This window comes from Corella eumyota, chromosome 1 (assembly GCF_963082875.1).
Source record: "Corella eumyota chromosome 1, kaCorEumy4.1, whole genome shotgun sequence".
Lineage (NCBI taxonomy): Eukaryota > Metazoa > Chordata > Ascidiacea > Phlebobranchia > Corellidae > Corella > Corella eumyota.
In genome coordinates this window covers 9,030,401-9,046,243 of record NC_137490.1, presented here as the reverse complement: position 1 = coordinate 9,046,243, position 15,843 = coordinate 9,030,401, and the positions used below count along the sequence as shown (strand labels likewise).

General features: G+C 31.3%; 1 protein-coding gene across 2 annotated transcripts; it reads right to left on the bottom strand.

Moving 5' to 3' along the window:
- Nucleotides 1-1,090: 1,090 nt before the first annotated feature.
- Nucleotides 1,091-11,114, bottom strand: LOC145757815 (DNA-directed RNA polymerase I subunit RPA2-like). Of its 2 annotated transcripts, XM_082572470.1 has the most exons (3): nucleotides 6,490-11,114; nucleotides 6,219-6,322; nucleotides 1,091-1,504 (listed from the first exon to the last, which is right to left on the bottom strand). In XM_082572470.1, the coding sequence occupies exon 1, from the start codon at nucleotides 10,390-10,392 to the stop codon at nucleotides 6,961-6,963; it is 3,432 nt and encodes a 1,143-aa protein (XP_082428596.1). In that variant the 5' UTR covers nucleotides 10,393-11,114; the 3' UTR covers nucleotides 1,091-1,504; nucleotides 6,219-6,322; nucleotides 6,490-6,960. The 2 variants fall into 2 exon arrangements, with proteins under 2 accessions (XP_082428596.1, XP_082428595.1); XM_082572469.1 differs by lacking the exon at nucleotides 1,091-1,504 and having other exon boundaries at nucleotides 5,807-6,322.
- Between the last annotated feature and the right edge of the window lie 4,729 nt (nucleotides 11,115-15,843).

The window sequence follows — 15,843 nt, the reverse complement described above, 5'->3', positions numbered from 1 at the left end:
CGTTACCTAAAAACGACAGATTTTCAAAAATGGCTCAATTAAATCATTTATCAAAAGGCACTAAAAAGAATGAAGAAAAGACCGGGAATGCGAAAAGGCGTAATAGGCAAGATAACGGAAGTGAAGGAAAAAAAGATAAGAAAAAATGTAAAATAATTTCTTGTCCCACTAACACTTGAATTTATAATATATTTTAAACACGTGTTAAACACACAACATGTGATGGAGAAAGTACACACAAATGGATGCCATCAATAAGATCATAAACGGATTTAGATATTTTAGGAAAAAAATTTCGTTTACCGTAATTAGATAAAGCCAGTAACAAAATCATTACAAGAATGGTATCACTCAAGAATTGAACAACTAACGTATTTATATCAACTCAAATGAATAAAAACTTTGACAGAATAGCATCACAGTAGTAACTGCATCCATAGTGAAAATAATATTAAACTTATTTAAATAAAAACTGCTATAAGATTCTCCTATCAGACTTATCTCAAGTTGGCTGTAAAATCACAACCGACGAAATAAGATCGCAACCGACGGAATAAGATCGCAACCGGCGGAAAAAGATTACAACCGACGGAATAAGATCACAATCGACGGAATAAGATCGTAACCGACGGAATAAGATTACAACCGACGGAATAAGATTACAACCAACGGAATAGGATCACAATCGACGGAATAAGATCGCAACCAAGGGAATAAGATCGCAACTGACGGAATAAGATCTCAACCGACGGAATAAGGTCACAATCGACAGAATAAGATCTCAACCGACGGAATAAGATCACAATCGACGGAACAAGATCACAAGCGATGGAATAAAATCTCAATCGAAGAAATAAGTTTACAATTTAAAAAAATATAAAAAAACGCGAAAATCGCATTGGCTGTTTATATAAGATTACTGTCTGTTAATTTAAAACCAAATACTTAATAAGACAATTTTTATTAACCCCTTACCCAAACCCTCTTCTGGGAAACGCCCTTTATTTTTAAAAGTAATATTAGTCGTCGGTTATGACCTTATTCCGTCGATTGCGATCTTATTCCGTCGGTTGTGATCTTATTTCGTCGATTGTGATCTTATTCCGTCGATTGTGATCTTATTCCGTCGGTCGTGATCTTATTCCGTTGATTGCGATCTTATTCCGTCGATTGTGATCTTATTCCGTCGGTTTAGATCTTATTCCGTCGATCGCGATTTTATTCCCTCGGTTGTGATCTTATTCCGTTGATTGCGATCTTATTCTGTCGGTTGTGATCTTATTCCGTTGATTGCGATCTTATTCTGTCGGTTGTGATCTTATTCCGTCGATTGTGATCTTATTCCGTCGGTCGTGATCTTATTCCGTCGATTGCTATCTTATTCTGTCGGTTGTGATCTTATTCCGTCGGTTTTGATTCTATTCTGTCGATTACGATCTTAATCTTTTAAAATTAATACTGAAAACCAGATTTTATTCCGATATGGTATTTGTTCTTCATACATCTATTTGTCAAATCATCAAAATCGGTATATTATATTATTATCTAAGAGGTTATGTTAAGTATAGGGTCACTTTACGTCATGAGTATTATTCCTAAAAAAACTTTAATCTGGTAATTTACCACTGTCATTCTGCTAGAATTTTTTTTTTTTTTAATCCTAGCAGAACTCCGCATTTTTCCGCGTAAGTGCATGTTGATATAAATTGGTAAATCGGTAATACAAAAAACTAAACATGATAAATTAATTATTGTTACATGAATTTTAATATTATTCTCTTTGTTTATCCCGATGTCGACTCGGATAATAAACCAATAATTTCGCAAGATGCAGATTTTGCGTTAGCGCAAAATATCGACCTTTTAAATAATATTAAATAAACAATATTAAAAGTTATATTAAAGTCAAAAAACAATAAAAAAAACAAGATTTCGCTCCGACCCGAATTAAAATACTTTCCGACATTATGAAATTAAAAAAAATTTAACATCATATTAAACGAATTAAAAAGAAGGTGTATGTTAATTTTCAAAATGAACAAACTTAGTTTACGCGAACTATCGATCGAAAACTGTTAACAAATATGTCAAAAATTCGACAAATCTTTTTATTTCCGAGTTATTTTAAAATACTTTCCGACATTATGAAGTTTAAAAAAATTTAATCACAGCTAGGAGCTGCAATTATAAATAAGTTTGCGCAGTTTTAAGTTGCACATTTTGCGTTTTCGCTAATTATCGACATTTTAAATACTATAAAAGAAACAACATACCGCTCCTTTAGGCGAAAAACGAATCCCACTCTCCTGCAGAAACTACTTTCCCAAAAAAATATACGAGCCAAATTTTATTCATAAATAAGTAATTGTAAATTAAAATTGCAGGCAAAGTTTAAAGCGAAACAACCTTTGTTTGCAAAAGTTATAGTAATTTCAAAAAACAATAAAGAAACAAGATTGCGCTCCGACCGAATTAAAATACTTTCCGACATTATGAAATTAAAAAAACTTTAACATCATATTAAACGAATTAAAAAGAAGGTATATGTTAATTTTCAAAATGAACAAACTTAGTTTACGCGAACTATCGACCGAAAACTGTTAACAAATATGTCGAAAATTCGACAAATCTTTTTATTTTCGAGTTATTTTAAAATACTTTCCGACATTATGAAATCCAAAAAAATTTAACACCATATTAAACGAATTAAAAAGAAGGTGTATGTTAATTTTTAAAATGAACAAATTTTGTTTACGCGAACTATCGACCGAAAACTGTTAACAAATATGTCGAAAATTCGACAAATCTTTTTATTTTCGAATTATTTTAAAATACTTTCCAACATTATGAAGTTTAAAAAAATTTAATCACAGCTAGGTTCTACAATTATATAAAAGTTTGCGCAGTTTTAAGTTGCACATTTTGCGTTTTCGCTAATTATCGACATTTTAAATACTATAAAAGAAACAATATCTCGCTCCTTTAGCCGAAAAACGAAACCCACTCTCCAGCAGAAACTACTTTCCCAAAAAAATATACGAGCCAAATTCTATTCATAAATAAGTAATTGTAAATTAAAATTGCAGGCAAAGTTTAAAGCGAAACAACCTTTGTTTGCAAAAGTTATAGTAATTTCAAAAAACAATAAAGATACAAGATTTCGCTCAGACCCAATTAAAATACTTTCCGACATTATGAAATTAAAAAAAATTTAACATTGGTTCGTATATTTTTTTGGGAAAGTAGTTTCTGCTGGAGAGTGGGATTCGTTTTTCGCCTAAAGGAGCGGTATGTTGTTTCTTTTATAGTATTTAAAATGTCGATAATTAGCGAAAACGCAAAATATGCAACTTAAAACTGCGCAAACTTATTTATAATTGCAACTCCTAGCTGTGATTAAATTTTTTTAAACTTCATAATGTCGGAAAGTATTTTAAAATAACTCGGAAATAAAAAGATTTGTCGAATTTTCGACATATTTGTTAACAGTTTTCGGTCGATAGTTCGCGTAAACTAAGTTTGTTCATTTTGAAAATTAACATACACCTTCTTTTTAATTCGTTTAATATGATGTTAAATTTTTTTTAATTTCATAATGTCGGAAAGTATTTTAATTCGGGTCGGAGCGAAATCTTGTTTCTTTATTGTTTTTTGAAATTACTATAACTTTTGCAAACAAAGGTTGTTTCGCTTTAAACTTTGCCTGCAATTTTAATTTATAATTATTTATTTATGAATAGAATTTGGCTCGTATATTTTTTTGGGAAAGTAGTTTCTGCTGGAGAGTGGGATTCGTTTTTCGCCTAAAGGAGCGAGATATTGTTTCTTTTATAGTATTTAAAATGTCGATAATTAGCGAAAATGCAAAATGTGCAACTTTAAACTGCGCAAACTTTTAGATAATTGCAGAACCTAGCTGTGATTAAATTTTTTTAAACTTCATAATGTCGGAAAGTATTTTAAAATAACTCGGAAATAAAAAGATTTGTCAAATTTTTGACATATTTGTTAACAGTTTTCGATCGATAGTTCGCGTAAACTAAGTTTGTTCATTTTGAAAATTAACATACACTTTCTTTTTAATTCGTTTAATATGATGTTAAATTTTTTTTAATTTCATAATGTCGGAAAGTATTTTAAATTAACTCGGAAATAAAAAGATTTGTCGAATTTTCGACATATTTGTTAACAGTTTTCGGTCGATAGTTCGCGTAAGCAAAATTTGTTCATTTTAAAAATTAACATACACCTTCTTTTTAATTCGTTTAATATGGTGTTAAATTTTTTTGGATTTCATAATGTCGGAAAGTATTTTAAAATAACTCGGAAATAAAAAGATTTGTCGAATTTTCGACATATTTGTTAACAGTTTTCGGTCGATAGTTCGCGTAAACTAGGTTTGTTCATTTTAAAAATTAACATACACCTTCTTTTTAATTCGGTTAATAGGATGTTAATTTTTTTTTTAATTTCATAATGTCGGAAAGTATTTTAAAATAACTCGGAAATAAAAAGATTTGTCGAATTTTCGACATATTTGTTAACAGTTTTCGGTCGATAGTTCGCGTAAACGAAATTTGTTCATTTTAAAAATTAACATACACCTTCTTTTTATTTCGTTTAATATGGTGTTAAATTTATTTCAATTTCATAATGTTGGAAAGTATTTTAAAATAACTCGGAAATAAAAAGATTTGTCGAATTTTTGACATATTTGTTAACAGTTTTCGGTCGATAGTTCGCGTAAACGAAATTTGTTCATTTTAAAAATTAACATACACTTTCTTTTTAATTCGTTTAATATGATGTTAAATTTTTTTTAATTTTATAATGTCGGAAAGTATTTTAATTCGGGTCGGAGCGCAATCTTGTTTCTTTATTGTTTTTTGAAATTACTATAACTTTTGCAAACAAAGGTTGTTTCGCTTTAAACTTTGCCTGCTATTTTAATTTATAATTATTTATTTATGAATAGAATTTGGCTCGTATATTTTTTTGGGAAAGTAGTTTCTGCAGGAGAGTGGGTTTCGTTTTTCGCCTAAAGGAGCGGGATGTTGTTTCTTTTATGATATGTAAAATGTCGATAATTAGCAAAAACGCAAAATGTGCAACTTAAAACTGCGCAAACCTATTTATAATTGCAGCTCCTAGCTGTGATTAAATTTTTTTAAACTTCATAATGTCGGAAAGTATTTTAAATTAACTCGGAAATTAAAAGATTTGTCGAATTTTCGACATATTTGATGTCAGTTTTCGTTCGATAGTTCGCGTAAACGAAATTTGTTTATTTTAAAAATTAACATACACCTTCTTTTTAATTCGCTTCCTATGATGTTAATTTTTTTTTTTATTTCATAATGTCGGAAAGTATTTTAATTCGCGTCGGAGCGAAATCTTGTTTCTTTATTGTTTTTTGATTTTACTATAACTTTTGATATTGTTTATTTAACATTATATAAAATGTCGGTCGATAATTGGCGCTAACGAAAAATCTGCATCTTGCGATAAACAATAAGAATAACATTAATAGAACAATAATTATTTTATCATTTTTAATTTTTTGTATTGCCGATTTAACAATTTATATCAACATGCACTTACGCGGAAAAATGCGGAGTTCTGCTAGGATTAAAAAAAAAAAAAATTCTAGCAGAATGACAGTGGTCCTTTTGTGGTCATATTACTTGCATGAGATTCCTACGCATCCCCACACAGATAATGCTACATTAAATGACTTGCGAATTTGTTACATTTTGTTATTTAAATTCACAAGATTATTCGTGTTTATTTTTATGGAAATGCAATAATAAATTTCAAAATAACACATAAATGAGTCTTGTACTAATAACAAAAAAAAAATAATACGCAACGTTAGGTGGACATAATTTAATAAAAAAAAATTGAATCTTGGCTAACTTTAAAAAAAAAATTGGGCAGTTCAACTGAAAGAGGATGTGATTTATATAATAGTTCAAGTTTAAGGCATCTAAAAATTTATCAGCCGAAGAAGTCATTAATGTTATTAACTTATGACCATGCCATTATATGCTTTAAATCTTTATGTAAATAATAATACCTCTTGCATATTTTAAATCGTTAAATTGATTTTGTCATTTCTTTTCGTTTTATTGTAATATTAATTATTATATTTAAAATTGACTTTTATCAATGTGCGAAAAAACTGAACTGCTTATATTATTTAAAAAAAACAAAATCACCTTCACAATGATAAACCTATTATATGAAACCCAAACAGCTTGTAAAAAAGATGACCATTACTTCCCAAGGTTATAAATTTGTTACTGGTGGTGCATGCATTGCTCTAAAACAGAAATACATAAACATTTAAATTATTTTTACTGACATTTTTTCAAATTCCAGTATGACCTTAATGTAGTAAAAATTAATACATATAAATCACAAATTTTTGTTATTGAAAAAAAGATAAAACTGCTAATAACAAAAAAAAGACAACAATAATGTAAATACCACTTTAATTAAGATCTCAACCCAGCTACTGTTCCCTATTATGAACGAAAATTTAACGCTTCATTGTGCCACCTCTTCTTCAATTGGAAATAAATCACTCAATATTCATGACTTAGTTTAATAGCATTAGATTATAATACTTCTAAATTTAGGCACCATCGATTTTAGGCATCACATCTAAATTTTACAAATAATGAAAAGTTGTAAAAAAGGGGCTATTGAATTTGCAAATATACTGTTTAGCAGTTTCAAAACAATACCTTTAAAAAAATGACATACAAACTAATAGAAAAGAAGTTAAGCAAGGGCTATGAATTTTACTATAGCTTTAATATTTTAACCATATGTTTAAAGTAGTATATATACATCTTAAATCGATAACCAGTTTTTTATAATTTACAACTATTAACCATTTGTTTTAAAAAAATTGCCTTGCGTGTTCACCAACTTAATATACCATTCTTAAAAAACTTAAGCAACTTTTAATACAGTTTTAATGTTCATTGCAGCCAATTCACAAGCAAGATATCGATAAACAAATGGCATGTCAACAAGCACCATATGATCTGATGTTTGGCAAGTTTTACAGAAATAACTGAATTGGGATTTAATAGATCGTTTGTTGTTTCCTTTTCTTAAATAGGAAGATAAAATTCCACCACATTTTTCACATATGAATGCTTGAGAATAATCTGAATTTAGTAACAGTCTGTCATGTAATGTGATAGCACAACCATGTGATAATAGTGCGTCTCGTTCCATTTCACCAAATCGAATTCCTCCTGCTCGCTTTCTTCCCTTAATAGGCTGCTGGGTCAACATATCAACAGGACCTGTTGTTCGAACTTGAAATTTGTCAGAAACCATGTGTCGAAGTCTTTGATAGTAAACAATGCCGATAAATATCTCAGCTTCCATTTCCAATCCACTGATTCCACTGTAAAGCGTTTCTTTGCCATGATAGTTATAACCAGCAACCTTTAGCAATTCTGCAAAGTGTTCAATGGCAGGCTTGTCTTCTGTATATACAAATGGTGTTGCATCATAACAGTGGCCAAGTAGAGCAGCTGATTTTCCAGCAATGCTCTCTATCATCATTCCTATTGTCATACGGGAGGGAAAACCATGAGGATTGAACAAAATGTCAGGCTGCATTCCACTTTCTGTAAATGGCATATTATTTAATGGCCACAATTGTGAACAGATGCCCTTCTGTCCATGACGGCTTGCAAATTTGTCGCCAATTGTTGGATTTCTTTGAATTCGCAACACAATTGATACTCTGGAAAAGCGACCTGTACCAATGTTGTTGCTTAAGGCACGAATGCTGTCAACATAAGCAGTTTCTTGCCCTCTAAATTTGACAATTTTCATTTCTCCAGTTCCATTATTAATGTAACTGTAGTAATTTGCACCACTATCTAAACGTTGACCAACAGCTGGCAGACCATCAGTTCCTAAATTCATTTTTTCAAACCTAGGATCATTTTGATTAGTTCCGAATGTAACATCAACTGACGGATCACCAATTTTGCTGCGTAAATCTATAAGTTCAGTTTTGTAAATACTACCATAAGCAAAACCACGGTCAAAACTGGCTTTGCTTAAAATCATTGCATCCTCCATATCATATCCTGTGTAACTCATCACAGCAACAACAGCATTGGTACCAAATGGAAAGTTATCCATTTTGTAATAATCATACATATAAGGTCGAACCAATGCTGATTGGGGAGTCTGCAGTCTATAAAGTTTATTATCGGCACGATAGGCTAATGCTTGGCAAGGAGTACCCATTGTTTGCTTTCCCATCTGGCACTGATACATGTTTCTGGGTGATTGATTAAAATCGGAAAAAGGGGTCATAGAGGCAACTGCACTTAAAATAGAATGTTGTGTAAGCTCCTGATGAGTTGTAAGTTCATGACTATCTTCTGCCGTAACACAAATGTTCATATATACCTGTTCAAATGATCCAATCATCTCTATGGTACCAGTAACAAGGTTGATCACAGGTCTTACTAACCTAGCTTCCTCCGACAGTAAATACAATCCAGGGTACTGGGACACTTTTTTAGTATACTCAATTAAACATAAATCCATATTACAAGGAATATTGTCTTCACCTAGTGTTTTTTTTGATCGAAGAGAATCACATGCTTTTTTAGCACCTGAATGCGGCAGCCAGCCTAGCAAGGTTCCATTTAGTAAAACTGGATAAAGCTTACTACAACCATTTATTTCCGTTGAATCCAAAGGTATCATGCCGAGACTATGCATTACAGATTTAATATAATCAGGCGACAGTGGATGTGTAACTACTTCACAATTATAACTCATGTGATTCATAAGTCCACATGGAGACCCATCAGGTGTGTGAACTGGACATAAAAATCCCCAGGATTCAGGCAAAAGTTTTCTTACTCCAGTAGTTCGCATTTGAGCAAAGAAAGCGCCTCTGTGGACACACCTAAAGTGAGATACATATCTCATAAAGTTTAGCTTATCAGCTATTACAGCTAACCCTGAAAATTGCATTAAGCCAAGACCTGTGTTGGAAACAAGATTACCTGTGGCCATGAGGTAGCCCATCGAGCTAGTGACATCCGAAACACTGGACATTGAATTTTGTAACAATATTGGGTTTATTGAATTTCCAAGTCGATTAGGATTTTTCTTTGAATCTATTTCGCATTGTTTTGTTACCACTCTTGATAAGGTTAAAAGCCAAAGTTGCATCTTTTCTTTTAGAACCATTTGAAACAGGTGGCCAGGCAAAAGAACTTCTTGATTTTGTACAGAATCTGCATTATCAGGTAAGCACTTTCCCATAGCGAGATCAAACACTTTTCTTGTCATAAGACAGATTAAACGAAATTTCTCTATGTTTGATTTCAAATGAATGAGAACGTGATATTTTAATAAAAAATCTGCAATTTCACTGTCATTGTACCATTCCGCTCTATTTAATTTGATGCGAAATTTTTCACCTAAATACTTTAAAAAGTCGCTTTGCTCAAACAAGTTGTAAGCCTGTGCTTGTCGAAGCATGTTTTGCACACAACCAGTATAATAGGTGTCATTTTCCTTTGTTAAAATAAGTTCCTGGTAAATTTCCAGGTCACTTAATGCTACAAGAGACTTTAGCACAATAACTAAAGGGATAAAAAACATTTCTTTTCTATGATATATACAAATACTAACAGTTCCATTGTTTAGATAGTGTAATACCATTGTAGCAGTAGACTGATCTACGGTCATTGAGCGTATTGATACTCCGAATTCAGAATAGTTTTGCCCTCTGTTCTTCCAAGTTGAACGCACAATACCAATAGGATAGTTTCTACGTTGCATCACAAGCATTCTGATGACCTTTTCATTGCCATTAATTACAAAATATCCACCCATTTCCTCCTCTTCTTCATGTCTATCTACCAGTTGTTTTGGGGTGAGTCCATGCAAATTACATCTTACAGATTTTACCATTATTGGAATACTTCCAATACAGCGCGGAATTAACCCCTGGTTTATTCCATCTATAGAAAATGATACAGTAACCTGCAATTTTCCTTGATAAGTCGATCCTCGCTGCCTACTCTCTGAGGGATAAACTTGTAGCGTTCGGCAATTTCTAAATCCATCATCTACTATAGGTTTTTCAATAGTTGCGTTTAAAAAAGAAATTGAAAGCCTATGTTCATACACTAGACTTTCCATTGGTACAACTCCGCGTGCAAGCATTTTAACACCTTCAGTAGCGAACCAATTGAATGAATCAACATGTGGTTTTGTGAGTTGTTGAAGTGAAGGATGTTGTACAGTGTTTATTTTACCATAATTGATGTTAGTTAGGTTTTTTAATGTGGGACATGACATCACCGAATTTAATAAAATTGGTGCCATTGCCTTGTTGGATCGACTTATTATCTATATACCTGTTTCTGCATGACAAAATAATATAAATGTTAGCTTATTATATATTATGCTACTCTATTTAGCAAGATATATACATTATAAAATAGCGCTTTGTTAAAAAAATTCTAAGCGGATAATCCAAACTTCCAAATGATCGAAATCAATTGTGAAAACATCAAAAGTTAAATATTTAACAATTACAGTTTTTTATTTTGGTTTTTCGCGCATCAATGACAGTGAATAATAAGATATAATAAATATTACACCAATGCGACGGAAAAAAATGACAAAATCAATTTAATGATTTAAAACATAACACAAGCAGGACAACTATTAATGATAACCGCATAACCGGCAGCTTGATGTAGTGGTAAGAACACTTGCTACACCACCATGAGGCTGTGGGTTTAATCCCCACTGCTCTCTCATGCTGTAGCACCCTTGAGTAAGGCGCTATAATTGGTATATACTCCTGCTGAGCCAGCACTCAATCAGCAGTATAATTACTGGGAAATTATTTTTTACATATTATCCCAAACTGCTAAAGGCAACTCGAGACTGGGTCGAAGTAACTAAAGTTACTCTATGTTTAAGTCGAGCATTCGACTTTCCCACATCGAGAAGTATGTTATGGCATGGTCACCAAACCCAGAGTTTTAAACAGTCATTAATGCAACGTTTAATACTAATAAATTCATATTAATAGGAATATATTTCTAATATAGAACAACTTAACCACTGTCTAATTGGTTAAATTTTCAATGTGAAATATCTTATTACAACACTGCTTCTCGTTTTCACACGCTGACAACCACCATCTTTCTGCCAGAGAATACCAGAAAATTATGCTTAGGCGGACAATCATAAAAAACGTGATTCTAAATATTTTTTAGTCGTACAATACAAAAAAGAACTGAATAAAATATATCCTTCAAAAGAAACATATTGAAACCAAATCTAATACTAGATTTATTTGATAAATAAAAAATGGTTCGAAATTATTTGATTATTTTTAAAATTAATCTTTATTGTAAATAAATTTATAGACAAACATAATCTAAATAAAAATGTTAACTGAACTAATTAATCAAATATTACGTATACCTTTTTTAATTATCACACTAAAAAATTATAATTTTTTTTATTGTTATGCGACCACCATCTTTCTGGCAGAGAGCTGGCAGAGAGTAGCAGAGAATTTTGCTTGGGCGGATAATTATAAAAAATAGTGATTCTAAATATTTTTTGATCGTACAATACAAAAAAGAACGGGATAAAATAGCCCCTTCAAAAGGAACAAAATAAAATCAAACCTAATGTATAATAAGTTAACAAGGTACTTAACACTTTAAAATTAAAATAAAATTAAACAAAACATTAAAAAACTGTTAAAAACAGGAGTAAACTTTTGTACTAAACTTAAATACGTGTTATTACTGACGTCACAAATCGGGGGTTTTGACAACTTACCTATCATGTCGTTTTAATTTATTTTTGATATTTTGTAAAGAACAACGCTATTAACCACGACGTATCTTTAAAAAAGTGAACAAAATATTAGAAAGTGGTCAAATACAGGTGTAAACTTTGTATTTTCGTAATATACGCTATATAAGTGACGTCACAAATCGGGGGTTTTGACAACTTACCTATCATGTCGCTCCAATTTATTTTTAATATTTTGTAGATGACAACGTACCCAACCATGACATACTTTTAAAAAAGTGAACAAAATATTAGAAAGTGGTCAAATACAGGTGTAAACTTTGTATTTTTGTAATATACACTATAGAAGTGACGTCACAAATCGGGGGTTTTGACAACTTACCTATCATGTCGCTTCAATTTATTTTTGATATTTTGTAAAGAACAACGTCTCCAACCACGACATATCTTCAAAAAAGTGAACAAAATATTAGAAAGTGGTCAAATGCAGGTGTAAACTTTGTATTTTCGTAATATACGCTATATAAGTGACGTCACAAATCGGGGGTTTTGACAACTTACCTATCATGTCGCTTCAATTTATTTTTGATATTTTGTAAAGAACAACGTCTCCAACCACGACATATCTTCAAAAAAGTGAACAAAATATTAGAAAGTGGTCAAATGCAGGTGTAAACTTTGTATTTTCGTAATATACGCTATATAAGTGACGTCACAAATCGAGGGTTTTGACAACTTACCTATCATGTCGCTCCAATTTATTTTTGATATTTTGTAAAGAACAACGCACTTAACCACGACATATTTCTAAAAAAGTGAACAAAATATTAAAAAGTTGTCAAATACAGGTGTTAACTTTGTACTTTCGTAATATACGCTATATAAGTAACGTCACAAATCGGGGGTTTTGACAACTTACCTATCATGTCGCTCCAAATTATTTTTGATATTTTGTGAAGGACAACGTACCCAACCATGACTTACCTTTAAAAAAGTGAACAAAATATTAGTAAGTGGTCAAATACAGGTGTAAACTTTGTATTTTCGTAATATACGCTATATAAGTGACGTCACAAATTGGGGGGTTTGACAACTTACCTATCATGTCGCTCCAATTTATTTTTGATATTTTGTAAAGAACAACGCATTTAATTACGACCTATCTTCAAAAAAGTGAACAAAATATTAGAAAGTGGCCAAATACAGGTGTAAACTTTGTATTTTCGTAATATACGCTATATAAGTGACGTCACAAATCGGGGGTTTTGACAACTTACCTATCATGTCGCACCAATTTATTTTTGATATTTTGTAAAGAACAACGTACTTAATTACGACATATCTTCAAAAAAGTAAACAAAATATTAAAAAGTGGTCAAATACAGGTGTAAACTTTGTATTTTCGTAATATACGCTATAGAAGTGACGTCACAAATCGGTGGTTTTGACAACTTACCTATCATGTCGCTCCAATTTATTTTTGATATTTTGTGGAGGACAACGTACCCAACAACGACATTCCAAAATATATTAACATAAATGTTTATTCCACAATTTTAGAAAAAATTTGTAATTTTGTAAAGTGTCACCGTAATTTGTAATTTTGTAAAGTGTCATTCTAATATAATTTTCCCAAATTTTAAAGGGTGTTTGATTAATTGAATTCTTTTTAAAATAGTTAAGGTACAGTCACATTCCAAAATACCAAAAAAAAATTATTTTAAGAAAAATTAACCACATGCACTAAAGAAGTTAAATAGGCATCGGCGACATATTTTGAAAACCAACATATGTTGTAATTAATGTAATATTGCATTATTTTATTATGCATATCATTGGAGTGATAACAAAATATTGTTGCCAAGTCAAGCCAACGTATATTTTGATTATCAACATTTTTAAAAGCGATATCACAAAAATTGGTAAGTTTAAAAAATTATCGTATAGACCCATTAGATTCGTAATATTCCAAATGTCAGCATTTATCATATCAATTGTTTTAATTTTCAATTGATTTATGGAGTGTTTTTGTAATAAATTTTGTTAATCTACTAATGGTAAAGGCGGTGAATTCGATGACGTATTTTCAAATTTTAGCCTTTTCGCTGATTGGTGTAAAATCCCTTGTTTCTGCGTTTTTGCTTTTTAAATGAAGAAACCACCAACTGCGTCATTTTAAATGGCGACTTCTTTTTTTGCTTTAAAGGTTGTGTTTTTGCTTATGTTTTATCTTCCTTAATAAGTTTCCTACCCATTTTAAAATTAATGCATTCCCTTGAAAACAGTTTTCGGTTTCAATAATTTCTTTAAGATATTGCTTTACGAAATGGTCCAAACCAGAGCTACGTTTACAATAAAGATATGTTTATTTAAGTTCCCTAAAATCTTGTTCTATTACACTCAGCGTAAGGTTGTTGATTAAAACCGATTGTAAAGAACAGCCCAGCATACTTTTAACAAGTGTGATTATCAAAATTGGAGCGACATGATAGGAAAGTTGTCAAAACCCCCGATTTGTGAAGTCACTTATATAGCGTATATTACGAAAATACAAAGTTTACACCTGTTTTTGACCACTTTCTAATATTTTGTTCATTTATTTAAAGATATGTCGTAATTAAGTGCGTTGTTCTTTACAAAATATCAAAAATAAATTGAAGCGACATGATAGGTAAGTTGTCAAAACCCCCGATTTGTGACGTCACTTATATAGCGTATATTACGAAAATACAAAGTTTACACCTGCATTTGACCACTTTCTAATATTTTGTTTACTTTTTGGAAGATATGACGTGGTTAAGTACGTTGTCCTCCACAAAATATCAAAAATAAATTGGAGCGACATGATAGGTAAGTTGTCAAAACCCCCGATTTGTGACGTCACTTCTATAGCGTATATTACGAAAATACAAAGTTTACACCTGTATTTGACCACTTTCTAATATTTTGTTCACTTCTTTAAAAATATGTCGTGCTTGGGTACGTTGTCCTCCACCAAATATAAAAAAAGAATTGGTGCGACATGCTAGGTAAGTTGTCAAAACCCCCGATTTGTGACGTCACTTATATAGCGTATATTACAAAAATACAAAGTTAACACCTGTATTTGACCACTTTCTAATATTTTGTTCACTTTTTTGAAGATATGTCGTGGTTGGGTACGTTGTCCTCCACAAAATAATAAAAACAAATTGGAGCGACATGATAGGTAAGTTGTCAAAACCCCCGATTTGTGACGTCACTTATATAGCGTATATTACGAAAATACAAAGTTTACACCTGCATTTGACCCCTTTCTAATATTTTGTTCACTTTTTTGAAGATATGTCGTGGTTGGAGACGTTGTTCTTTACAAAATATCAAAAATATATTGGAGCGACATGATAGGTAAGTTGTCAAAACCCCCGATTTGTGACGTCACTTATATAGCGTATATTACGAAAATACAAAGTTAACACCTGTATTTGACCACTTTCTAATATTTTGTTCACTTTTTTGAAGATATGTCGTGGTTGGGTACGTTGTCCTCCACAAAATATTAAAAATAAATTGGAGCGACATGATAGGTAAGTTGTCAAAACCCCCGATTTGTGACGTCACTTATATAGCGTATATTACGAAAATACAAAGTTTACACCTGCATTTGACCACTTTCTAATATTCTGTTCACTTTTTTGAAGATATGTCGTGGTTGGAGACGTTGTTCTTTACAAAATATCAAAAATATATTGGAGCGACATGATAGGTAAGTTGTCAAAACCCCCGATTTGTGACGTCATTTATATAGCATATATTACGAAAATACAAAGTTTACACCTGCATTTGACCACTTTCTAATGTTTTGTTCACTTTTTTGAAGATATATTGTGGTTGGGTACGTTGTTCTCCACAAAATATCAAAAATAAATTGGAGCGACATGATAGGTAAATTGTCAAAACCCCCGATTTGTGACGTCACTTCTATAGCGTATATTACGAAAATACAAAGTTTAC

Excerpts from the sequence above, each read along its gene's own strand:
- LOC145757815 (XM_082572470.1), bottom strand. The coding sequence starts at position 10,392 with ATGGCACCAATTTTATTAAATTCGGTGATGTCATGTCCCACATTAAAA.